At 47.0% G+C, this 27148-nt stretch overlaps 2 protein-coding genes across 2 annotated transcripts; both read right to left on the minus strand.

The window, feature by feature from the left end:
- Nucleotides 1–2060: 2060 nt before the first annotated feature.
- On the minus strand, nt 2061–2996 carry LOC102456074 (olfactory receptor 51G2-like). The gene has a single exon (XM_006132522.3). The coding sequence runs from the start codon at nt 2994–2996 to the stop codon at nt 2061–2063; it is 936 nt and encodes a 311-aa protein (XP_006132584.2).
- A 10199-nt stretch (nt 2997–13195) lies between these two features.
- LOC102455830 (olfactory receptor 51G2-like) lies at nt 13196–14131 on the minus strand. Its single transcript, XM_006132521.3, has one exon. It carries the CDS (start codon nt 14129–14131, stop codon nt 13196–13198), a length of 936 nt encoding a protein of 311 aa, XP_006132583.2.
- Between the last annotated feature and the right edge of the window lie 13017 nt (nt 14132–27148).

Genomic DNA, 27148 nt, shown 5'->3' on the forward strand with positions numbered 1-27148 from the left:
GATGTCATCCCCATTTTAAAGAGTGGGACAATTGTCAAACCTCCCCTCCCCAAGACAAGAGAGGACCAGTTTTAGAGGGAAAAGGGACCATCTATCCCAGTTTTACAGTGACAATCCCCATTCTTCTTGGCCAGTGTATATACCTGGGATGCTCCAGCACTCCCCTCCGAAATCCACTACCCAGCCCTCACCGTGACCCCAGAGTACACCTGCTTAGACCACAGGGACCAACTCTCACAGGAAGCTGTGGTCAGGTGCATTCTTCTATGCAAACCTCCCATAGCCCGGTTCTCAGATCACAGAGTATCCGAACTCCTGGGATTTATTGATTCTCCCTCCGCCCCTGTGAGGGAATCAAATCCAGCTGCCCCGAGTCAGAGAGCTGCACCCAGACCACAGCATCTGACGGGTGACAGGCCAGGCTGGGTCCTCTGTTGTGCCAACCGAGCTCCCCTCTGTGCTGCAGAGAGCAGGGATGGCTGGGGGTGGGGGAAGGATCTCTGCTAGTTACAGGGGTCTGATCTCCCCCTGCCTCAGTGGAGCTTATAGCAGCCCAGGGGCTGGGCCGACCTCTCCCTGTTGGTGTCGGCTCCCAAGAGCACAGCCCACCCTGCTCTTCCATGTAAGGTCCTTGCAATGACTGACTCTCTTCTTGGGGTACTTAAAGCAAAAGCCCCCTTTGAGGGGCTGCATTTATTTGTCTTCTCCAAAAAACGGGCACTCCTGCCCACTGGCTCCACTCTCCTCCTGCACTCAGGATCCCCCTCCCACCTGGCGTGCTGGCGTCAGCTTTCGGTTCCACATGCTGCGCCATCTTTTCCCCCTCAGATCCCATAAACTGCCCCATCTCTTCCCAGGAGGCTCCTTCCCCCTGCTCCTCCAGTTCCCCTGAGGGTCTCATCCCCTGTCAGGACAAAGCCAGCTTGTGGTAAGCTCTGCCCCATCTCTTCCCACCAGGCCTTGGCATCTGCCCGTGCACTTCCCCACAGGTTCCATCCCCCTGGCCATGTCAGAAGGACGCTGTGGGAAGGGATGCTGTGAAGTGGGCAGGCTGTTGTGTGGAGCTTCAAATTTTTTACCTTCCCTCAATTGCACCCCCCACATTAGAGGGGGGTGAAAATGGTTGTGGGGGCTTCTCTCTGCCCAGGACACAAGTAGGGCCTGATACTCCACATAGTGGCTCTGGTTCCCTGGGCAACCCTTACTATGGCCAACTCTGGCCTCAGACCTGCAGGGAGGGGCACCTCAGGTAATGAGGAGGATGAAGTCTTGGGGAAGGAGAGGAGCAGAGGGTGGGGACTAAAGAGGAAAGACAAGGGGTGGGCCCAGGTCACAGAGGGGGATGCCAGGTCACAGAGGGGGATGAAGCTCGGGTAGGTGTCCTGCTTGGATTTTGAAAAGGGGGTCACGCTACACTGACTGGGCCAGGTTGGGAGAGGAGCTAGCTGTGCCTCTCTTGGGGAGCTGGGGAATGTTTCCAACCTTTCCAAGCATCTGGGGCAGCACATAGGCAGGGAGGTGCATAGAATCTGGGTCTAAGTCCTTTGCCGGAACCCCCATGTCTGTATGCCAGTCTCTCCCTCACACACACAGCTCTGCTCAGCCTCGGTTGGCTCAGAGGGTGGTGGGAACAGCTCCGCAGCTTGTTTCATGGCCCCTGAATGTTTAACCAGAGACAGGCCAGGGAAAGGCCAGGTGTCATGGGAAACAACAGCCACCTCCCGTCTCTTTATTGTCTGTAGCATCAGGAATTTTGAAGTTGGAGCCACCGCCTAGGTAGCTATTTATGTGACCATTGCACTGCTCACCTAGCTCTCCATGTACACACTTACTTTGGAAACGCTGCTGCCCTCTAAGGTCTCCTTCACCCCCTCACTCTGTGTGCTGTGTTCCCACACCAACCCCTCTTCCATTTCTCCAGGCCACACAACCCATCTGATGATTTCTCTACTGAGTAAATCTCAGCCTGATAAAAGGGACCAGGGTGGAACAAGTGATGGTGGCCTGTGTTTTTCATGTCCTGTGTCACCAGACCTGAGACGTGGTATTGAATCGACCCTTCACTTGACAAACACCCTGATGATCCTCGCACGAAGGTGTTTGCTTTTCACGCTGTACACAATCGGGTTCATCAGAGGTGGGACCAGCAGATAGATGTAGCCCAGGAGAACCTGAAACAAGTTAGAACCATTCCCAAATCTATGTAGCAAAGACAGGCCAATGTCTGGGGTGTAAAAGAGCAGGACGGCACAGAGGTGGGAGACACAGGTGTTCAGGGCCCTGAGGCACTCCGTGCGGGATGCGACACTCAGCACTGTTTTGAGGATCATCATATAAGAGAGGAAGATGAGCAGTGAATCCAATCCCACTGTAGAGACTGTAAGAAACAAGCCGTAGACATGGTTGACTCTGATATCTGAACAAGCCATCTTCATGACGTCCTGGTGCAGGCAGTAAGAGTGGGAGAGGACATTGGATCGGCAGTATTGGAACCGCTTCAGGAGAAAAGGAAATGGGAATGATACAGCAACCCCTCTGAGCATGCAAACTAATCCCAACTTTGCGATTCTCGGCAGAGTTAAGAGGGAAGTATACCTCAGTGGGCTACAAATTGCCACAAAGCGGTCAAAGGCCATCACCAAGAGCACTGAGGATTCAATGAATGAAAGTGTGTGGATGAAGAACAGCTGGGCAAAACACGCATTGATGCTGATCTCCCTAGAGTTAAACAGGAAAAAGCCCAGTATTGTCGGTATGGTGGATATCGATAAACCAAGGTCTGTGAGGGCCAACATGGAAAGGAAAAGGTACATGGGCTCATGGAGGCTAGGGTCTGTTTTTATAATGAACAGAATGAAGGAATTTCCTACTATCGAAATCACATACACGAAGCAGAAGGGGATGGAGATCCAGATATGGACGTCTTCATGCCCAGGTATCCCAGTGAGGAGGAACACTGCATGTGTGAATGAGGTGTCATTGACAGCTGACATCATGAATGGGGCAGGTCTGAGAAGTTTGGAACTTTCCTCCCTGAAAGGAAAAAGAATGGGAAACGTTCAGGTATCTTTCTGCTCTCGGCACATGTCTAGAAAGTCCCAGGAACTCAAGGAAGATCAGAAAAAACCTAGTCTTGGATTTACACCACAAATAGGAAGAGAGTCACTGACAAACTAGATTAGGTGTGAGGAGGGTTGGCAGGAAATGGATTTCAAAGTTACGTGCATGAGCATCCCTGGAAATGGGACTTATTGCTCATCTTTCTCTCTCTCTCTCTTGATCTCTCTCTGCCTTTCTCTCTGTTAATCTATGGTATTCATGCATTTTGTACCACCCAGGAAGGGCCTTAGGACAGATCTGGAGCTGAGCTGTACTAATGAATGCATATGTTAAAATCTATGTTTGAGATGTTTGCTGTAGCGCTACTTTGGATGTTCATGTTGGAGCTCTATTGGGTTAAACCAGTTTGGCTCTTCTTAGCTCAAGAGCAGGCTACTGGACAACAGGCAGGAAGGCAGAAAAGCTCAGGTAAAGCTGTTGCTCAGAGCGCCCATCAGGGTGGATGAGAGACCACAACAGAGCTACATGCTGGGAAGAGCATTTTCTTGGATCCAGCCATGTTACCCTGCTTGTTCTGCCTGCACTGGGGGTGTGTCTAGACTACGGGGTTTTGTCGACAAAAGTGGACTTTTGTCAACAAAACTATACCTGTGTCTACACTGCCACTGAGTTCTGTCAAGATAATGTTGACAGAACTCAGCAGTTTTGTCGACGTCTATAAACCTCATTCTATGAGGAATAACGCCTTTTGTCGACAGAGTTCTGTTGACAGAAGGCGTTATTGCATCTGCACTGTCCTTTGCATCTACATTGTCATGTCGACAAAGCAGCTTGCTTTGTCAACAAAACTGGATGTAGTGTAGATGATCTTTGTCGACAAAAGCTTTTAGTCTAGACGTACCCTGGGAGTCTGCCCAGAGGTGGGGCAGCTGTTGCTGAGAAGCTCTTCAGACTGACAGGCACATTAACGTCTGGAGAAGGCTGAAGGCCCTTGGCCTGCCTGTATCCCTGTCAGAGTGGGAGGGGCTGGGAACAGAGACTTAGACTGTTGTTTGGACCCCCTTTAATTCTCCCGTGTGACACTTTATTCCTGCTGTTCAGATTACATAGTATTTATGTACTAGAAGGACGACTGGTCACTTGTCTCACTGCTAGGCCCCCCCCAAAGGGAAGAACCACAGGTGCCAAACTCACCCAAACCTACAAGCAAACACAGTCGACCCACAGGATCTAGTCTGACTGCATTCCAGGATTACACCCCACGAGAGGGAAGGCTACGAGCCTGACATCAGGCACTCCCAGATCAGACAGGTAGTGATGCCGGTAGCCCTGTAACACTGAGGGGTACCTACGGGGCAGAAATGCTGGAGTCCATAGTCAGGAAAGAAGAAATCTGCCCCCATTTGAACCTGTCACAAGACAGCAACTCAGCTCTGAATTCCTGCCTTCAACATCAAGGCAGAGATGAACACTTTTTCAAATGCATTCGCTGATTACATTTCTAAGAGGAAATACTGGCAAGAGGATTTGGGAAATGGTCACCCATACTTTGTGTGGTTACCTCTTTCTCAGTCCATGGCAGGATTGGGCACAGAGCACACAGCATTGCTAAAAGGCAGACGCACTGCGAAATCCTGACCTGGGCTTTCAGAGTTTTAACACCCTGAGCTTACTTTGAATGTCCGATCTCTGTGACGCATGGGCAGAGCAGATGTAGGGGAGGGTGCCCATGCTACCTAGCACTGCCTGCCCTCCAGCCCTATCACTGTCATCCGGACAGCCCAGCTGAGTCCCCTGCCGCTGCACAGAACAGCTGCCAATGCAAACAGCCTGCAGCCTTCGCCCTGCACTTGGCATGTTACAGACAGTGAAACCTGCCCACGTACCCAGTTCCTGCTAGAAGGGAGCCGCTGGCACCAGAGGTCTTCACTCTAACGGACAAAGAGCCATCAGTGTAGTTGCATGGGCAGCAGGAAGTGTGTGTTCAGCTAGGGAGGCAACTGCCTTTATGCAGCATGTTTGTACCTTCCCTTGGGGGCCACTTGGCCATCAGGGAACCTCAGCTGCTTGGCTTCATGTGTGACCACATGATAACAATGATACTTGCACAACTGTGCTTCTGCTGAAATAAATTAAAATAATATGGAGTAATAATATAGGACTAGATTTCTTCATCACAAGCAAACCCATTGTGCAGGCATGGGAAAGGCTATTCTACAGTGCCCTGTACATGGGAATATCCCTCTCCAGGAGGGGAGAGACCTTCCCTTCTCCCTGAGGAATGAAAAGGGGGATCCAGAGATCCCCAGAGTTAGACACTGAGCTCAGTGAACCACTGGTAGACAGGCCCAGCCATGCACAAGCTCTGGGCTTGCTGAGCTGCTATTGGACATTTTCCAGCTCCCTGTTAGCACAAGCTGATCACAGATGCGCTACCAGGGCTTGTCACAGTAGCCTCTTCCTGTAGGATCTCCTGAAAGGGTGTTGTACAGGGTGCAAGGGGCTGCACAGAGATGGGAAGGCTACTTAGAGTAGGTGATGGACACACTTGCCCAGCCATACTCCATGGGAGATTTCCACCTTCCACATCCAGAATGCAGACAATGACTTGGTGACAGCCACCTTCATTTATGTTTCAAGGGAGAGGCGGATGAAAGGCCTCTCACTTCTCGTGGGGATCCAGGCAGCTGGGCAACATCCTGGCTCTTGAGATTTCAGAGAAAAAGAAATACCCATTTTCTATGAAAACCCATCCCGAAAAAGGAGGGAAAGGAAAGATTTGGATTGGATCCCAATTGTTCATGGGCTGAAAAAACTCTGTTTTCCAATCCAGCTCTAGCTCAACCCAAGAGATTCTATTCCTTGCCATACAGCACCACACCCCTAGGTGGCAGCACTTGTCTCCATCTGCCTCCCTCACTGGGCAGCCCTTGAAAGCCTGCTGGGGGGGTGCTCAGCCAGCTCTATAACACTGGCACCCCATGGAAATGGCCTGTCTGTACCAGCCCAAACATGCGTGGAATCATTTCATACTATGCAAACAGCCATATCATTCAGACCAATGGTCTATCTAGCCCGGTGTCCTGGCTTCTGACACTGGTCCATTCAGATACAGTAATTCCGCATTTAAACCGATAGATGCATTTCTGAAAATGTTCATGCTAAGCGAAAACGTGCTTTGTGGGGTCAATTTTCCCATTAAAACAATGCAAAAAGTGGGGATTGTGTTTCAGGTGGTGGTGGCGAAGTCCATTTTTTGTTGGTGCAGGGTCATCAACATCAACATTAGATATCTAGCGACACGAGTCACCGAGGTTTGTTTGTCTCTGTATATAATGTGGTGTCTTGGGGGACAGTCTTTGAATGGCCATGGAGACAATGGAAGTGTTCCATTGTGTTGAGCCATTCCACTGTTACGGGGTACAAATGCACAGTGGTTCTGTAGAGTCTATTGACAACTATTAATGAAATTTGCTTAACAATAAACCTAGCCTGGCGCCTTCGATCCTTACCTGATTTGTGGTCTTTGGGGAATCTCTTGGGCTGTGTCTACACTACATGCCTCTGTCGGCAGAGGCATGTAGATTAGGGTTGTAGGCAAAGGTAAATGAAGCCGTGATTTAAATGATCGCGGCTTCATTTACATTTACATGGCTGCCGCACTGAGCCGACAAACAGCTGATCAGCTGTTTGTCGGCTCACCGCTAGTCTGGACGTTCCCCTTGTCGACATCAAAGCCCTTTGTCGGCAGCCCCGTTATTCCTCGTGGAATGAGGTTTACCGGGGCTGCCGATAAAGGGCTTTGATGTCGACAGGGGGAATGTCCAGACTAGCGGCGAGCCAACAAACAGCTGATCAGCTGTTTGTTGGTTCAGCGCGGCAGCCATGTAAATGTAAATGAAGCCGCGATCATTTAAATCGCGGCTTCATTTACCTTTGCTGAATAAACAAATCTACATGCCTCTGCCGACAGAGGCATGTAGTGTAGACGTACCCTTGGAGTCTGCTGTGGAGACTAAGGGTGTGTCTAGGCTACTGAGTTTTGTTGACAAAAGTCCACTTTTGTCGACAAAACTATACCAGCGTCTACACTACCACTGAGTTCTGTCGACATAACGTCGACAGAACTCAGCAGTTTTGTCGACACTGGTATACCTCATTTTACGAGGCATAACACCTTCTGTCGACAGAGTTCTGTCGACAGAAGGTGTTATTGCCTGTAGGGTTGCGTCTAGACTACAGGGTTCTGTCGACAAAGCAGCTTGCTTTGTCAACAGAACTCAATGTGTCTGGACACCCTTTGTTGACAGAAGTTTTGTCGACAGATACTGTCGACAAAACTTCTGTCGACAAAACCCGGTAGCCTAGACGTACCCTAAATGCACTAGTCTACCCAACACACATCACTGAGCACACACGCAAGCAGCCTTCTGGTTATCATCATCGACAGAGACAGACATGTGAGGACATCGGGACAGTGAATCCTGGCCCCTGATAACTAATAGCATTGCTGAACTGCTGTCTGAGTAACTACAATTTAAAATGTATTTAAAATGTTATTACAGCTGGGTGACAACCACTAGGCAAAATACTTGCAGTCTGGTTATGAAGGGCCAACTCAGGGTAATGGGCCATTAGTGGAAATAAGGCCGCAGCAGTCTATGGATAATGGCTGATAGTACCCAACTAGGGATGCAAGGGCACGTGACCAGATCACATGACACTGAACTCCATTTTTGTACCTGTATTTATTCACACTCTAATGTGGGGTGTGACATCACTTTTTGGTCTCGTTCCCCACACCAGATAATTCATGGAAACACCAGTGGAATAGAAGAATGAACTGGGGGAGAAGAAAGGGGTCCCTGGCTAAAGTGATTTCTAATCCGCATGTGAAAAGTTGGTGAAATATTTGTATCAGTCAGGGTGCAAAATTGCTAATCAAAGCTTATAGTAAGTTAGGCTTATTTTGTGTTTTGTTTATTGCTAGGAAATCTGGCAGGCTGCAGAATGGGCTGTTATCTCCTGCTTGTCCAAAGTGGTTTGGTACAGCGCTGAAGTAGCCCAATTGGGTATATAGCGAGATCTGCTGTCACGTGGGATGATAGCAGAACCTGGAGAACCTGGCTGTGTCATCAGTTGAGGCCACCTCAGCTGACCAGATAGGGGGCTCCGCATTTCCAAGGGCTCCCACCATGGGACAAACTGGTAGTTGGACAGTAGTAAGTAACCAGGACCAGATAATATTCTCCTCAGAGTTACAACAGAACTCAAGTATCGAATTCCGGAATTAATAATTGTGGTGTGTGACCTATCACTTACAACAGCCTCTGCACCAGATGACTAGCAAAGAGCTAATGTGATGCTGATTGTTAAAATGGCTCCACAGGCAATCCCATTAATTACATGTGTGTAGTCCTCATTTCAACACCAGGCAAATTGGTTGAAACTATAGTAAAAAACAGAATTACCTGACACATGTACAGTTTGAACCTCCCTGGTCTGGCACCCTCCGGACCTGAGTGGTCCTGAAACACAGAGTTTGCTGGACCAGGGGAGGTCAAAACTCCTCCGTTAGCTGTCAGCCCCGCTATGGGCTCTGCCCCTGCCCAGCTGGGCTATCAGCCACTGCCTCCCCTCTGCCACTTGGGTTACACCTTCCTGCCCGGCCGGGGCTCCCAGCTTCAGCTTCCTGGCCCCTACTCACTAACTACCAGCCTGACTGGAGCTCCCCTGCAGCCAGTCTGGCTGCGGGCCTCCTGGCCACCACCAGCCTCTCCTCAGCTGGTTCGGTGTAGAGTTTCCCAGTCACTGCTGGCCCTCCCTGGCACTCAGGGGCGGATATAGGGCAGGGCGAGCAGGGCGGCCGCCCCGGGCCCTGCGCTTCAGAAAGCCCCGCACATGCACCATGGCAAAGGGAGGCCCCGCGAAATTATGCTGCCCTGGACCCCGCAAAATGGTCATCTGCCCCTGCTGGCACTTGCCCCACTGCAGCTGACCTGTCAGTCCTGCCACTGGCCTCCCAGTGGGCCCCATTCCCACAGATGTTGCCAGACCAGAGAATCCTGGATTTTGGAGCTACAACCTGTATTAACAACATTTTCTGGAGAAGTGTCAACATCTCCTTTGCATGGGAAATCACTCCTCATCAATCTATTAGAATTCTTTGAGTGGGCCAACAGCATGTAGGCAGGGGTGATCCAGAGGAAACAGTGTACTTGGGTATTCAGAAGTACTTGGACTTAACATCGCTCACTAAAGACTGTTAAGAAATGTATGAAGTCATGGAAGAAATGTTCCCTTATTAATCACTATCTGTTTAAATACAAGAAATAAAGGGTTGGAATAAATGGACAGTGTTCAAAATGGAGAGAAAACTGGTGGTGTCTCATAAAGATCTGTATTGGGACCAATGCTCCTCCAGATATTCATAAATGATCTGGTAAAAGGAATGGCAAAATGTTCTAAGACATGATTATTCAATATACTTAAGTCCACAGCACACTGAAGAGTTACAATGGGATCTCACCAGACTGTCTCTGTGGGAAGGAAAATGGAAGATGAAATTCAGTGTTGGCATTACTCCCTGGGAAACATTATTTAACTAGACACAAAATGATAGTTCTAAATTAGCTGTTACTTCACAAGGAAGAGATGTAGGAGTCACTGTGGATAGTTCTCTGAAAACATCCTCTCAGTCAAAAAAGCTAACCACATTTTAAGGAACCATAAAGGGACAGACACAATGAGCTGACCCCCACCTGGTGGTAACAGCTTCCAAGAGCACAGCCTACTCTGGTCAAGTCCCTATGGGGCTGCTGATATGACTGAAGGTGGGTTTCTGTGCCCCTCTGATAGTCCCACAAGTAGTGCAGCCCTCAGAGATTATGCGGCACCCAGAGCGCTCAGGAAAGGCCAGGACTGTGAGGGTACGTCTACACTACATGCCTCTGTCGGCAGAGGCATGTAGATTTGTTTATTCAGCAAAGGTAAATGAAGCCGCGATTTAAATGATCGCGGCTTCATTTACATTTACCTGGCTGCCGCGCTGAGCCGACAAACAGCTGATCAGCTGTTTGTCGGCTCACCGCTAGTCTGGACGTTCCCCCTGTCGACATCAAAGCCCTTTGTCGGCAGCCCCGGTAAACCTCATTCCACGAGGAATAACGGGGCTGCCGACAAAGGGCTTTGATGTCGACAGGGGGAACGTCCAGACTAGCGGCGAGCCGACAAACAGCTGATCAGCTGTTTGTCAGCTCAGCGCGGCAGCCATATAAATGTAAATGAAGCCGCGATCATTTAAATCGTGGCTTCATTTACCTTTGCCTACAACCCTAATCTACATGCCTCTGCCGACAGAGGCATGTAGTGTAGACACAGCCTGATTGCAGAAGAACTTTTAGCTCTTATCATGGCCCCTGCATGTTTAACCAGACATGAGATAGTGACAAGCCAGTGTAATCAGAAACAATATCCACATTGTGATGCTTCACCCCCATATTTTTATAGAAATGGCTTTTTAAAAATATTATATGCATAGTTCAAATATACATAATGCAAAACAGGGCAAGTCACCTATCATTCAAGAGCCTGTAAATTCTTGAATGGGTATGTTCTATTTGTATGCATGCATCTTTCTTGAATGTGCATTTAGAAATGTAAAGTGCCAGCCTGTTTATTAATCTAGGTCTTCTAGGCTAGGTCTAGACAGCAGCGCTATTTTGGGATACTGGAAGTATTCCAAAATAGCAATTCCGTGTCTTTAAATGCACCCGTTATTTTGAAATATATTTCAAAATAATGAGTGTGCTATTCCACATTCCTGTAACCCTCATTCCATGAGGGTTAAGGGACTTGTCGGAATAATGGTTTATTTTGAAATCTGGCACTGTATAGACAGTGCCAGATTTCAAAATAAGCTATTTCTGAATAACTTCAAAATAAACTACACAAATTGCGTAGCACAAATTGTGTAACTTATGTTGAATTAAGAGTGCTGTGTAGACACATCCCTAATGAAAGACATTAGTAGCACATAAAGAACTTAATGACCCAGTGCTCAAGACAATGATCTGTGAATAGTATTTTTCCCTATACATTCGAAACTGTGATTGATCCTACAAAGACATGTGATCATGACATCTTGTGCTGGAATCCATCTTGAATTTGGTATTTTTTGAAAGGGTGTTGGGGGCATGGGACAAAGGCTTCCCACCCTGTGGAAATTCTATTATGGAATGGGAGGCAAATTATGATGGTCTTCAGCTGCTTTGCAGACTGCTCTCCACCCTGAGAGGATACATGAAAGCACCTGGAAACAAAATCACTGGAACTACTCAGGGTGCATCTAGACTACAGGGTTTTATTGAAAAAAGTGGCCTTTTTTCGAAAAAAACTTCCTCTGTGTCTATTCTGCTGCTGCATTCTTTTGAAAGTAAATTGAAAGAACACTGCAGGGTTTTTGATCATGGTAAACCTCATTTTATGAGGAATAACGCCTTTTTTTTGGAATTACTCTTTCGTAAAAAGGTGCTATTGAATGCAAATGGTGCTTTTTTGAAAGAGAGCATCTAGACTCTTGAAAAAGCGGCTCGCTTCTTCAAAACATCTGCTTGTAGTCTAGACGCTCTCTTTCAAAAGAGGCTTGTAGTCTAGACATGGTCTCCCTGGGGCTCTAAGTCGAGGTAGCGCATCCACACTAACGGAGTCTGCCTAAGACTAATTTTGAGGCATTAACTTTAGTGTGGAGATGCTATTTCAATTTTGTTATTTTGGGAGTTATTAAATCAATTTCAGTTATTCTGAAATAGTTTCCTAGTGTAGACATGCCTAGTGTATTAGGCTTGGCTGGCTTCTTTTATTTTAGCTTAGTGACTTACTTTGATCTGTCTGTCATCACGTGCAGCCACAGAAATCCTAGTTTTGGTACTTAATAAAAATCACTTTTGTTTATTATTAAACCCCGTCTAAATAACTGTTACCTGGGTGGGAGGAAATGTGCGTATCTCTCTCACACAGATAAAGTGAGCAAACTTTACGAGCTTTCTCTGTACAACTTTCATAGGGTATGTCTACACTACCACCCTAGTTCGAACTAGGGTGGTTAATGTTGGCAATCGAAGTTGCAAATGAAGCCCGGGATTTAAATATCCTGGGCTTCATTTGCATCTTGCTGGGTGCCGCCATTTTTTAAATCCCCATTAGTGTGGACTCCCTGCCCGCGGCTACACGTGGGATGGAGTAGGTAGTTCGAATTAGGCTTTCTAATTCGAACTACCGGTACACCTCGTGGAACTACCTAATTCAAACTACCTACTCCGTGCCACGTGTAGCCGCGGGCACGGAATCCGCACTAATGGGGATTTAAAAATGGCAGCACCCGGCAAGATGGAAATGAAGCCCGGGATATTTAAATCCCGGGCTTCATTTGCAACTTCGATTGCCTACATTAACCACCCTAGTTCGAACTAGGGTGGTAGTGTAGACATACCCATATAGAGTCAGACCAATTGAATTGGGGTTTTGGTCCCACTGGGGCTGTGTTCTTGGGTGTTGTTGGAGAGATGAGCTGTTCTCAGAGTCTGTGTTACTCTACTGGGATGCTATTACCTCAATACTTTGATTTTGCTGGGGAAAAGCAGAGATTCCGATCCACAGGAGGAGGTGGTGGGTTCCCTGAGCAGGAAGGTAGGCAGGCGGGAAGGTGGGCAGGTATGACTAGCCCCTCAGGTGACAGTCTCAAAGGGATTTCTGTGATTCAACCTGTCGTACACATCCCTCCTAGTTAACGAGTGTAGCAACAGGAATTCTGAGATTGAAACAGCCACCAATATGGTTCTTTTTGGGTCAACATCCAACCAGTCCTCCAAATCTCTGAAAAAACAGTCACTTTATAATTGCTTCTGCCTGCCTTGCTCTCCTTCCTGCATTGCCCTGTCCTCCCCCACGAGTGGATGGAGATAGAACCCTTACCGATTGTCTATGCCTTAAACCCCATGTGAAATTATGTCTACAGAGTTGAGATCAGTTGCTCTTGTCATCTGGAATGTATGGGTTGAGGACAGAACAGGTGGCCCTGGCACAAGTTCTTTGTCTCCTGTGTCATCAACATGGAGTTGAGTGAGGAATTGACCCTTCACTTGATGAACACCCTGATGATCCTCACACGAAGGTGTTTGCTTTTCACGCTGTACACGATTGGGTTCATCAGGGGTGGGACCAGCAAGCAGATATAGCCCAGGACAATCTGAAGTGCCTGAGAAGAGCTATTACCAAATCGGTACATCACAACCAAGCTGATGTCTGGGGTGTAGAAGAGCAGGACAGCGCAGAGGTGGGAGACGCAGGTGTTCAGGGCCCTGAAGGTCTCTGCATGGGATGCAACACTCAGCACTGTTTTGAGGATCAACACATAGGAGAGGAAGATGAGCAGCCAGTCCAACCCCATCGTTAAGAGCTTAGTAAACAAGCCCAAGATAATGTTGACTCTGATATCTGCACAAGCCAGCTTCATGACCTCTTGATGCAAGCAGTAGGAATGGGAGAGGACATTGGATTGACAGTATCGGTACCTTTTCAAGAGAAGGGGAAGTGGAAGTATTACAACCACCCCTCTTAGCACACATACCAGTCCCATCTTGACAATTCTCGGCAGGGTTAAGATGGACGCATATCTCAGAGGATCATGGATTGCGATGAAACGGTCCAAGGCCATGAGCAAGAGCACAGAGGATTCAATGCATTGAAGTGAGTGGATAAAGAACAGTTGGGCAAAACAGGCATCCCGGCTGATCTCCCTGGAGTTAAACAAGTATATGCCCAGCATTGTTGGTATGGTAACAATTGATAAGCCAAGGTCTGTGATGGACAACATGGAAAGGAAAATGTACATGGGCTCATGGAGGCTTGTGTCTGCTTTTATAATGAACAGAATGACTGAATTGCCTACTATCGAAATACCATACATGAAGCAGAAGGGGATGGAGATCCAGAGATGTGCATCTTCATTCCCTGATATCCCAGTGAGAAGGAACACTGCGGAACTGAGTTTGGTGTCATTGACAGCTGACATTATGTAGTAGAGAAGTCAGAGGAGATTTGAATTTTCCTTCCTGAAAGGAAGAGGAACAGAAAGATTAATTGATAATGAACGAGACATCTTTCTGTTCTCAGTGCAATTCTAGAGACTCCCAGGAACTCAAGAAAAACCAGCAGAAATCTAGCATTGGATTTACACCACCAATTGGAAAACAAGTACTGCCAGACTACATTAGACCTGTAGTCCATCCAGGCGAATATCCAGTGATCAGTCTGAGTTGCTGTAGAGAAAGGTGGGAGAAGCCCCACTCTGTGCACCTCTGGTCTAACATGTTCCCAGAGAAAGTTTATCCCAGACGCACATTAAACCTGCTTGACTACTGTGTGATTTTACCGTGATGACCTTCCCACCAAAAAATATCCCTTCCGGCCCACCCCTTCTGAGTGTGGCCCAATGTATCATGATGTGTGGGTAAACACATGGCAAGTGCATGAGGAAAATGGCCATTGTACTTAGTGTCATGCACGGAAGCTATTTATAAGTGTGTTTCATTCCCTCATTTTATATTGTTATAAAGTTTCATTATTTTCTCCACTTCTGAGTATCCCAGTTATGTCACTGCCTATTTGCAGTCCACAGAATCATTTTTAGGGCCAGGTTTTGAATACATCTCTCCAGATTTCCATATTTTATCTCAATCACAACTCGGCCTTATTAACTTCCCTTGAATGCTCCCCGTGATACACTCTGAAACCCCCCCACCTAGAGAAAACGGGGAGTGCTTTGCCTTTCCGCGGGTGACTGAATCCAGAAAGTCTGGTCATCCTGCAGAAGTCTGCTCATCCATTCAGGAACTGCATCTTCTCCTCAGGCAAAATTCTGAAGAGTATGGTACTACAAATGGGTGAACAATAAAAGCGCTATGGGATGCATCTACATTGCACTTGCAGGTCGAAATAAGCTACAGAATTAGAGCTATGCAAATTGTGTATCTCATTTCGATCTAATTTTGAAACAAAGTGCTATTCTGGAACATCCCTTAACCCTTGTGGAATGAGGGTTACAGGGACGATGGACTAGCGTGCCTGTTATTTCGAAATCTATTTCAAAATAACGGGCACGTTTAAAGACATGGAATAACTATTTTGGGATACCGTGGGTAGCCTGAAATAGCACTGCTGTCTAGATGTAGGTCTAGGTGTCCACTAGAGGTAAGCTAGCTCAGTGGTTTGAGTATTGGCTTGCTAAACCCAGTTTATGAGCTCAATCCTTGAGGGGGCCATCTGAGGCAAATTTGTCAGGAATGCTATTTGATCCTGCTGTGAGGGCAGAAGGCTGGACTTGATGACCTCTCAAGGTCCCTTCCAGCTCTATGAGATGGTATATCTCCATATATTATATTAGTTCTGTTCTCTCTGGCTTATGCAAAGCCTTGCATGGGTATTTCAGAGGGATAATATTCATGGCTTTGGCTGTAGATGTTAGCAATAGCTTCTGGTCAGTTATCAGGAGACAGTATAATCAAACTGTTCACTGATGGAAGAGGAAATATCACAAACCCATTGCAAGCAATATTTCTGAACCTGAAATATTCCCTAACAAAAAGCCATTACGGAAGAAAGCTACCATTGCTCCTACCTGTAAAGATTACATCAACTCTGCTGCTAGCTTTTGAGATACATGCATGTCATGAAAGTTTGTCTTGTAATATTTGTATTACAAAGACATATTTTGGCACGAGAATGACACAACTGTTCTTTAGCAACCCATTCTTTCTCTTTTGGTCTCCTTTCAGAGATGATTTCCCAGGTTAGAGCGGGACAGGAAAGGTCCCATCTGTCATCTGGATTTTTTCAGAATCGGAAAATATCACACCATCTCCACCCTCACTGTGTTACTTGTCGGCAAGCAAAAGTCTAGTAGCAGCTCTGTCCCTGGGTTAAGAGTTCTCCTGGTTTAACCACAGGTCCTGTTCTGTCAGTCTGTAGCCTGAATCTGGAGTGATAACAGGTACTGGGCTCAGTATATAACATTTTCATTCCCTGGGCTCTCACTTGCTAGCACAGAGAGACCTTCAGCACCGGTTATTCAGGTACAATGAGCGTTTGCAAGAAGTGGATTTCATAGAATTATAGCATTGGAAGGGACTTTGGGAGGTCATCAAATCCAGTCCCTTGCCCTCATTACAGGACTCTCAGCACAGTCCTGACCATCCCTGACTGGTATTTTTCTAAACGGTTCTTAAGTATGTCCAAGGATAGGGATTCCACAACCCCCCTAGGCAATTTATTCCTGTACTTAACCATCCTGACCATTACGAATTTTTTCCTAATGTCCAACTTAAACCTCCCTTGCTGCAATTTAAGCCCATTGCTTCTTGACCTATCATCAGAAGTCAAAGAGAATAATTTTAAACCTTACTCCTTGTGACAATCTTTTGGGGTATGTCTACACTACCCCGCTAGTTCGAACTAGCGGGAGTAATGCAGTCATCCGCAGTTGCAAATGAAGCCCGGGATTTGAATTTCCCGGGCTTCATTTGCATGAAGCCGGCCGGCGCCATTTTTAAATGCCGGCTAGTTTGGACTCCGTGCCACGCGGCTACACGCGGCACGGACTAGCTAGTTCGGATTAGGCTAGTTCGGATTAGGCTTCTAATCTGAACTACCTAGTCCGTGCCACGTGTAGTCGCGCGGCATGGAGTCCAAACTAGCCGGCATTTAAAAATGGCGCCGGCCGGCTTCATGCAATGAAGCCCGGGAAATTCAAATCCCGGGCTTCATTTGCAACTGCGGATGACTACATTACCCCCGCTAGTTTGAACTAGCGGGGTAGTGTAGACATACCCTTAGATACTTGAAAGCTGCTATCTTGTTCCCTCTCAGTCTTCTCTTTTCCAGACTAAACAAATCCAGTTCTTTCAAACTTCCCTCATAGCTCATATTCTCTAGACCTTTAATAATTTTTAAGTATCAGAGGGGTAGCCGTGTTAGTCTGAATCTGCAAAAGTGGCAGATTAAACAAAGACTGAATGGCTTGCTAACTACAAAAGCAGCTTCTCCTCTCTTGGAATTCACACCTCCAGATCAGCTACTAGAAGTGGGCCTCATCCTCCTTGATTGGATCCACCTCATCTTCTCCAGCCTGATTCTGGCCTGCATATTTATACCTGCCTCTGGATATTTCCACTACATGAATCTGACGAAGTGGGTCTTTGCCCACGAAAGCTTATGCTCCTACACTTCAGTTAGTCTATAAGGTGCCACAGGACTCCTCGCCGTTTTTTTAATAATTTTTGTTTTCTTCTCTGGACCTTCTCCAATTTCTTAACATCTTTCCTGAAATGTGGCACCCCTCGGAACTGGGCATAAAATCTCACTGAAGCCTAATCAGTGTACAGCAGAATAGAAGAATAACTCCTGGGCTACATCTAGACTACATCCCTTTTTCGGAAAAGGGATGTAAATTAGACGTATTGCAATTGCTAATGAAGCGGGGATTTAAATCTCCCCCGCTTCATTAGCATAAAAATGGCTGCCACTTTTTTTCGGCATGGACCTTTGCCGGAGAAAAGTGCCAGTCTAGACGCTGATCTTGTGGAAAATAAAGCCTTTTCCAAAAGATCCCTTATCCCTTATTTCAAGAGGGATAAGGGATCTTTTGGAAAAGGCTTTATTTTCCGCAAGATCAGCATCTAGACTGGTGCTTTTTTCTGGCAAAGCTCCATGCCAAAAAAAAGCAGCAGCCATTTTTATGCTAATGAAGCGGGGGAGATTTAAATCCCCGCTTCATTAGCAATTGCAATACGTCTAATTTACATCCCTTTTCCGAAAAAGGGATGTAGTCTAGATGTAGCCCTGGTGTCTTACTTACAACACTCCTGCTAATGCATCCCAGAATCATGTTTGCTTCTTTTTTTTCTGTGCTCCATTATGACCTCTGGATCCCTCTCCCGAATACTTTTTCTTGGGCAGTCATTTCCCATTTTTTATGTGTGAAACTGGCTGTTGCTTTTTAAGTGGAGTACTTTGCATTTGTCCTTATTGATTTTCATCCTGTTTATCGCAGACCATTTCTCCAGTTTGTCCAGATCATTTTGAACTATGATCTTGTCCTCCAAAGCACTTGCAGCCCCTCCCAGCTTGGTATCACCTGCAAATTTAATAAGCGTAGTCTCTATGCCAATATCTAAAATCATTGACGAAGATATTGAATAGAACCCTCCCAGGACATATCCCAGTGAAACTCCATGCATAATGCCCTTCCAGCATGACTGTGAACCATTGGTAACTAGTCTCTGGGAATGGGTGACCAGTAATGTACCCATGTAATAGGAGCTCCATCTAGGTTGCGTTTCCTTACATTGTTCATGCAAGACTCTATCAACACCTTTACTAAAGGCCAGATTATGTTACATCTACGGGTACGTCTAGACTACCGCGTTTTGTCGACGGAAGTTTTGTCGACAGATACTGTCGACAAAACTTCCGTCGACAATTTGCGTCCAGACACATGGAGTTCTGTCGACAAAGCAAGACGCTTTGTCGACAGAACTCCGTAGTCTGGACGCAGTGTTACAGGCAATAACACCTTCTGTCGACAGAGTTCTGTCGACAGAAAGTGTTATGCCTCGTAAAACGAGGTATACCAGCGTCGACAAAACCGCGGAGTTCTGTCGACGTTATGTCGACAGAACTCCGCGGTAGTGTAGACGCTGGTATTGTTTTGTCGACAAAAGTCCACTTTTGTCGACAAAACTAGGTAGTCTAGACACACCCTACCACTTCCCTCCTGTTCACAAAACTTGTTACCCTGTCAAACCCCACCCTGCTCCCCAGGTTGGTTTGACAAGATTTGTTCTTCAAAAATCCATGCTGATTCTTACGTATCACCCGATTATCTTCCAGATATTCGCAAATGGCTGGGGAAAGCTGAAGACTCTTGGCCTGTTTGAGTCCCCCTCTGAGTGGGGGGCTGGGGTCAGAGAAAAGTCCAGACCGTTGCTTGAAAACCCTCCTATTCTCCCACGTTAAACTTTCTTCTCCCTGTTGAGATGGACCAGAACTTTGGTTGCAGAAGGCTGTCTGGTCATTGCCACTACTCATAGGGGCCAAAAGCATTTCCAGCAGCCGTTTGGTAGCCTGGGACCCATCCCAAGACTGTGAGGATCAAGAAGGAAAGCAACAAGGCCTGATATTTAGTGCTCGGGAAGGAGAAAAGAGTCAGAGATACTGGTGGTATGTAACTCTGAGGGGTGACTCTAGGACACAAATGCTGGAGCCTTCAGGCAGTCAGCAAACAGAAGCATGCCCTGTGAGACCTGTTACTACAGAGTAACGCCGCTCTGAGTTCCCGCCTTCACAACAAAGCCAGGAGAAAAACCTTTTCAAAGGCATTTGTTGATTGACTTTCAAGGAGCCAATACACTTGGTGTGATTTGGAAGCTGGTCACTGACATTTTGCAGGGTTTCCTGGCAGAAGGGGGCCCAGGGCACTTGGCACCAGTAGAAATGGAACCACTTGAGAAAGCCTGACTCCGGGCATCAGGGCTGTCAGTCTCCGAGCTCTGTGTGCGTGTCAGATTGCTGTGTGGCTTAAACAGCCTACTGCAAATCATTGCCAGATGTCAGGGAGGGATCCCAAGCTCCCTAGTGCTGCCTGCCCTCCAGTCCACCTCTGAGTCACCCTGACAGCCCAGCTGAGTCCTCTGCCGCTGCACAGAACAGCTGCCAATGCAAACAGCCTGCAGCCTTTGCCCTGCACTTGGCATGTTACAGACCGTGAAACCTGCCCACGTACCCAGTTCCTGCTAGAAGGGAGCCGCTGGCACCAGAGGTCGTCACCCTGAAGCACAAGGAGTCACTGGAGAGGTTGCACGGGCAGCAGGCAGTGTGTGTTCAGATAGAGAGGCAGCTGCCTTTATTCAGCATGTTTGTACCTTCCCTCGGGAGCTACTTGGCCATCAGGGAACCACAGCTGTTTGGCTTCATGTGCACCAGCTTTAACCCCACCTCAGCCAATGGCAAACAGCAGGAGGCCAGATCCCAGGGGATGGGTAATGATGCTAAACAACTGGCCTGCAGCACCAGCCCTCCTGCAGGCTCTGTTCCTGGAATCAGGGCTTGTCAGCCCTGTTCAGTATGTAGCTACCATGAGTCTGGCCAAGTGGTAACAATGATGCTGTCATATCTGTGATGCTGCTATAATAAAGTACAACAGAAGAGACATAATATAAGACCAGATTTCTCCCCGGCACCCCACTTCCCTGAATTAAGATTGTAGGGGTTAGGCCAGGAAATGGAAATTCTTCAAGACTCCATAGATGGAAGTTTCTCTTGGATGGTTCCAGGAGGGGGAAATCCCTTCCCTTTTTCCTGAGGAATGAAAAGGGGGACCCAGCATCCATAGATCCTCAAAGTTAGGCACAGAGCTCAGGGATTCTCTTGTAGCCAGACCCACCTAGCCACACTTTCTGGATCTCCACAGCTGCTCTAGGACCTTCTCCAGCTCCCAGCTAGCCCAGGCTGATCAGCGATGTGCTACCAGGGCCTGTCACAGCAGCCGCTGCCCACAGAGTCTGCCAATGGGGCATTGTGCATGGTAGAAGGTGTTACGTATGGTTTGGAAGGTTGGTTAGAATCGCTGACGGGCACAATCCTCCAGCCATGGAGTAGTCAGGGGTTTTCGACCATCCCATACCCAGAGCACAGCCACAGACTATGATGGAGAAGATGATTGAATATGGTGACGAGCATCAGAACCTCCACATCGGCCCCTCCGTGTGGGACAGTCCCTCCAATTCCACACCTAACAAGAGTGGCTCAGGTGTGCAAATCTCCCTCCGCTCCCCTGCAGCGAAGTCCAATGCACAGCACTTGTAAAGGCTCTCTGCCACACCGGCCCCTGTCTTGTTTGATTGTTCGACAGACCTCTGACTTCTGAAGAGAAATTAAAGAGACTGGGACTTTTCAGCTTAGAAAAGAGAAGACTAAGGGGGGATATGATAGAGGTCTATAAAATCATGAGTGGTGTGGAGAAAGTGAATAAGGAAAAGTTATTTACCTGTTCCCATTGATGAACCAGAGGTTCGAGGATTGTCTAGGGGTGTTTTTTTGTGGCAAGGGACTGGGGCTGCGAAGGAGGAAGGCCCGAGACTTAAATGCACTTAGCCAATTACTAACTTTATTAACTGCAATTTGATTATATTAAATCACTGTCTCTGATTCGTCTTAGACAGTGCAGCATGCAAAAAAAGAATAGAACAAATAAAACCAATACAGCAATAATAAAAACTCCTCCTGTAGCCAATCCTTCTATGGTTATCTTTGAACAGCTGGTGGAGTTAGTCATTCATCTACATATACTTAACAACCTCTAAATATGAAATGGTTAATACAATATAGTAAGCAATACTCACAAGCCCAGAAACGATTACGATGCACAGACACAAAATAACGCGTAGCGTGCTCCGTATTCGTACACCCTTTCGTGATTCGGTGGGTGGGAGGCGGCCTTGGGTGATCAACCCCTCAGCCAGGTTGGACGATACGTGCCTTCTATTTTTTTATACGGATCCGAGCTTAGGGCGCAGGGTGCTTTATACTATAATTTTGACATCCGGTACCATATTAGGGTTATTTGATATCCGGTACCATATCAGGGTTCCTTCCTTGAGACATGATGTCTGTCTCAAGGCATTGTGGTCAGTGCCTGATGCAGACATGACTGGCACACATGAAAGCTAGCTATGTTTTTTCTTTCCCTGTTCCAGGTACTTGTTAACTGGTGTATTATGACAGCTCATTTTCCTTATTCCTATCTTGTCCTGTTTTTAGTGCTCATTAACATAACGTTTTTCCCTACTCTTATCTTCCTGGACCAGGTGCTTGCCAAGTTCAAATTCCGTTTACTGGGGACTGCGCTGGGGCTTGAAGACCCCTGGCCCGGGCGCTTGCCAAGTCCAGTTCCGTTTACTGAGAATTGTGCTGAGCACCCAAGGGAATTCAAGCTGTCTCTGGATCCGCCTCAGCGGCCTGTGTTTCCCTTGTGAGGGGCTTTTGTGCGGCAGTATGGGCAATACGCACAAGGCCGTGGTCAAAAGGACATGCTACATGACACCCATAATATAAGAACTAGGGGCCACCAAACAAAATTAATGGGCAGAAGGTTTAAAACAAAAGGAAGTTCTTCTTCACACAGAGCATAGTCAACCTGTGGAACTCCTTGCCTGAGGAGGTTGTGAAGTCTAAGACTATAACAGGGTTTTAAAATAAAACTGGATAAATTCATGACAGTTAAGTCCATTAATGGCTATTAGCCAGGATATGTAAGGAATGGTGTCCCTAGCCTCTGTTTGTCAGGGGCTGGAGATGGATGGCAAGAGAGAGATCACTTCATCATTACCTGTTCGGTTCCCTCCCTCTAGGACACCTGGCATTGGCCACTGTCAGCAGACAGGATACTGGGCTAGATGGACCTTTGGTCTGACCCAGTATGGCCATTTTTATGTTCTGAGGTACTTTAAAAAATTGCTGTTAGTTACTGAGAATGAATATGACTCATACATCCTAAAAATCACGAGAAAGGTTACAAATAATTAGTTTTAAATATATTATGGGACAGGTGGGGGCTTTTTGCTTCTAGGCCTCTGAGGTGCATCGGCTTCAGATTTTCTGGATTTCCAGGCAGCTTCTGACCCATGAGGGGGTCCAGCAATGGGCAACGGTGTCACACGGGGAAGGGGGTGAGTGGGGCTTGAATGGGGGTGTGGGTGTTTCCTCTTTATTGTGTGGGAAATGGGGTCACTCGAAGAGTGGGTTCAGGATGGGAGGCTGAGGGGGGACCTAGCCCTGCCCCCCAGAGTGTTATTCAACTAAATTGAAATGTTTCCTTTTCACCCCATTTGGGGGGAGAGTTTTCATAGAAAATGGATCATTTCTCTCTGAGAGCTCAGCTGCCAGGAGGCTGCCCAGATGCAGCGACCTGGATTCCCCAAGACAAACTGGAGGCTTTTCAGCTGCCTCTCCCTTGGAACGTAACTGAAGGCTGCACTCACCAAGTCTGCGGCTCACTCTGGACATGGAAAAACTCCCGCTCAATCTAGCCCATCAGAGTAGCCCATCGGCTACTCTAACCAGCCTTCTCGTCTCTGCGCAGCCCCCTCCATCCTGTACAAAGACCCTTCTGCAAGTCCTGTGGGCAGTGGCTGCTGGGACAGGCCCTGGTAGCGCATCTCTGACCAGCCTGCGCTAGCAAGGAGCCGGTGAGGGTCCTAGAGCAGTTGTGGGGGCCCACAGATTATGAGAGGGTAGGCCGAGCTACCAGTGGATCACTGAGATCTGGGCCTAACTTTGGGGATCTTGATATCCTGGGTCCCCCTTTTCATTCCCCCTTGAGAAGGGAAAAGACACTCCCCCCCCCCGGAATGATCTAAAGGAAATGTCCATACATGGAGTCTTGCGGATTGTCCCATCCCAGACCCGCACAATGGGTTTGTAATGTAGGAAATGGGAGAAATCTGACCCTATCTTCTAATTGACTTTATTGCAGCAAGATCACAGCCGTGAGAGCATCACCATTCTCCTGTGGCCTCCCCCGACGGAGCCAGGGAGTTAATGAGATGCATGTGAAGTGTGATGAAAAGCCCAGATTCCAGTAACAGACCCTGAACTGGGCTGGTGCTGCAAGCCAGTTGTTTAGTGTCACCTCCCATCCCCTGTGATTTGGCCTCCTGCCATTTGCCATTGGCCGTGATGGGGTTAAAGCTGGTGCACACGAAGCCAAGCAGCTGAGGTTCCCTGATGGCCAAGTGGCCCCCAAGGGAAGGTACAAACATGCTTCATAAAGGCAGTTGCCTCCCTATCTGATCACACACTGCCTGCTGCCCGTGCAACCTCTCCGATGACTCCTTGTGCTGTAGGGTGAAGACCTCTGGTGCCAGCGGCTCCCTTCTAGCAGGAACTGGGTACGTTGGCAGGTTTCACTGTCTGTAACATGCTGAGTGCAGGGCGAAGGCTGCAGGCTGTTTGCATTGGCAGCTGTTCTGTGCAGTGGCAAAGGATTCGGGTGGGCTGTTGGGGTGACTCAGTGATGGGGTTGGGGGGCAGGCAGCGCTAGGTAGCTTGGGATCCCTCCCCTACATCTGTCCATGCTCCGCAGTCCATTATTCAAGATACACAGAAATCTGACAGTCAAAGAAAGCTTGGAGTGTACAAATCTCTGATGCCCCAAGTCAGGATTTCTCCAGGCGTCCTGTTTCTAGAGGTGCCGTGTGCTCTGGGCCCAATCCTGCCAGGGACTGAGCAAGAGGACACCCCATGGAATATTAGTGACAAGTTCCCTCGTTGGCTCAAGTGGATTCTCTCCTGCAAATTTAAGTAGCAAACACACTTGCAATAGTTTTATTTTCTGACTCGAATGGGACAGAGAGAGAGAGAGTAAATGCAACAGGCTACTTTCTTGTGTGAAACAAAGTTCCATCTCTCTTAATACTCATGCATCTGGCTTTTAAATACACTCCCTGCTAACCCGAATGTGCCTGAAGCACAGCTGTGGGCTCACCATGTCCTAGAGAGCGAGTGCTCACGGAATGAGTATTTCTATACTAGCCCCAATGCCTATTACCACTCCAGGTAGAAACTCCAGACTGTCAGGTCAGAACCTGCAGAAAACCTGTCAGCTCTTAACCCAGGACAGAGGAGGACTAGATTGTGACAAATGACTGAGATGGCTGAATTCATTTTAAGTCCAACTCTAATCTGAGAAGTCATTTCTCAAAGAGGGACGGGGTAAGGATCAGTTGAGATGTGTGTTCTGAAGAACAGCTCTCTACATGGCATGCCAGACTTTTCATTGTATTACTAAGACTGCAAACCAGATGTCCATAGCGTGCATGTATATCGAAAGTCAGCAGCAGAGATGCTAGAATCTGTAGCAGTTAGGTCTTTTCTGCTTAATGGCTTTTGATTTAGAAAGTATTTCAGAAATACTCTATATTCTGTTGGCAAGGGGTGAGTTCTAATAACTCTAGCTTGATACTGCCTCCTGGTAACTGACCAGAAGCTGTTTCTAACACATTTAGAAACCTTAGAGGGGTTAGTCTGTGTTAGTCTGTGACACCTAAGTCTAACCAAAATATATAGAATCAAGAGCTTCATGGACAAACCCTGCTTCATCAGATGAATTGGAGTAGACATAACAAACCAATATATATGTAACAGCAAAAGTACCTGTGAATTGTAGGATCTGTGTTAATGATGCTTATTAAGTGGGCCAATTTATCTGCCATTAATATCTGCATTTCTACATAAAAAAGTATGTATGGGACACAGCCAGACTATTTAATTAACCTCCCTAACATGAGTCGTACAATTGAGAGGTACTTCTGCTATTATATAGATTGCTTGGTTTCTGTTATTTCCACTCCAAATCATCTGATGAAGTGATTTGATATATTTTGGTTATTCCCTGAGGTGTCACAGGACCACTTACATCATGGATCAGGAATACAATCCTTCTACAATACTTGTGCAAAACTTTCCAAAAAGTCCAGAGGGAACAGAACTGTCAGTCTGGGTTCTTGCAAAGAGCAGAGCTGAGATGCAGGAAAGGAGACTGCAATAGTGTTTGTAAGTAATTTATACCCATCACCTCTTACAGGCACATGACTGAAATAACTCATAATGGATAGCAAATCTTGGCACTCCCATTTGTGAAGCCAACTGCTTCCCTGCCAAGCTGAAGGAACTCTCTGTGTTAACTTGTAACTTGACAAATATCTACGGATTTTTGCATAGGGAGAGAGTGCAGATGAAAAATGAGGAAAACGATGGGGGAAAATTGGTGAAGGTCCAGAGAAGAGCAACAAAAATGATTAAAGGTCTAGAATATTTAACCTATGAGGGAAAGCTGAAAGAACTGGGCTTCTTTAGTGCAGAAAAGAGAAGACTGAGAGGAGGCATTATAGCAGCTTTCAAGTATCTAAAAGGGTGTTACAGGGAGGAGGGAGAAAATTGTTCTTCCTGGCCTCTGAGGATAGAAGAAGAAGCAATGGGTTTAAACTGCAGCAAGGGAGATTTGGGTTGCACTTTAGGAAAAACTTCCTAACTGTCAGGGTGGTTTAACACTGGAATAAGTTGCCTAGGGGGGTTGTTCAATTTCCATCACTACAGATATTTAAGAGCAGGTTATATAGACATCTATCAGGGATGGAGATGGTACTGGGTCCTGCCATGAGGGCAGAGGACTGCACTCGATAACCTCTCGAGGTCCCTTCCAGTCCTAGTATTCTATGATTCTACACATATAGGCTGTGTCTACATTGGCCCCTATTCCGTAATAGGGATGCAAATGTAGCACTTTGGAATAGGCAAATCCGCGGGGGATTTAAATATCCCCCGCTGCATTTGCATTAACATGGCTGCCGCTTTTTTCCGGCTTGGAGATAAGCCGGAGAAAAGCGCCAGTCTGGACGCGATCCTCCGGAAAATAAGCTCTTTTCCGGAGGATCTCTTATTCCTACTTTCAGGTATTCCAAAGTGCTACATTTGCATCCCTATTACGGAATAGGGGCCAATGTAGAAACAGCCATAGTATTTTTTCCCCGAAAGAACACAATTGTAGTGTGGATAAGTGAAGTTTTTTTCGGAAAAGAGCTGTTTTTCCGAAAAAAACCTCTGCGGTATAGACATAATCTGAGACTGCCTGAAGAGCCCTGACAGGATATAAGAGAATCCCAAACCACTGAGGTAAGAAGGAAACATTCCCTGGGAGACAGTTATGTAATTTCTGCCATTTTCAGGGATTCTTATACCTTTCCCTGCAGCATCTAGAATTGTCCGCTTCATAGAGGACAATGGAGATTGTAGGTCTGATCCAGTCTGGCAGTAGTATAACTCCAAGACTATATTTTTGCAGCTCTTCCATGACCTCCTGGGAAGCTCTAGATCTACACTGGGAGGAAAAGAGGCCTACTTCAATATCATTTACTCTCCTATTCTTTTTCTTGTCAGGAAGGAAAGTTCAAAACTCTTCAGACCTGCCAAGCACATT

The sequence above is a fragment of the Pelodiscus sinensis genome, chromosome 1 (assembly GCF_052426305.1).
Source record: "Pelodiscus sinensis isolate ZL-2025 chromosome 1, ASM5242630v1, whole genome shotgun sequence".
Classification (NCBI taxonomy): Eukaryota; Metazoa; Chordata; order Testudines; family Trionychidae; genus Pelodiscus; species Pelodiscus sinensis.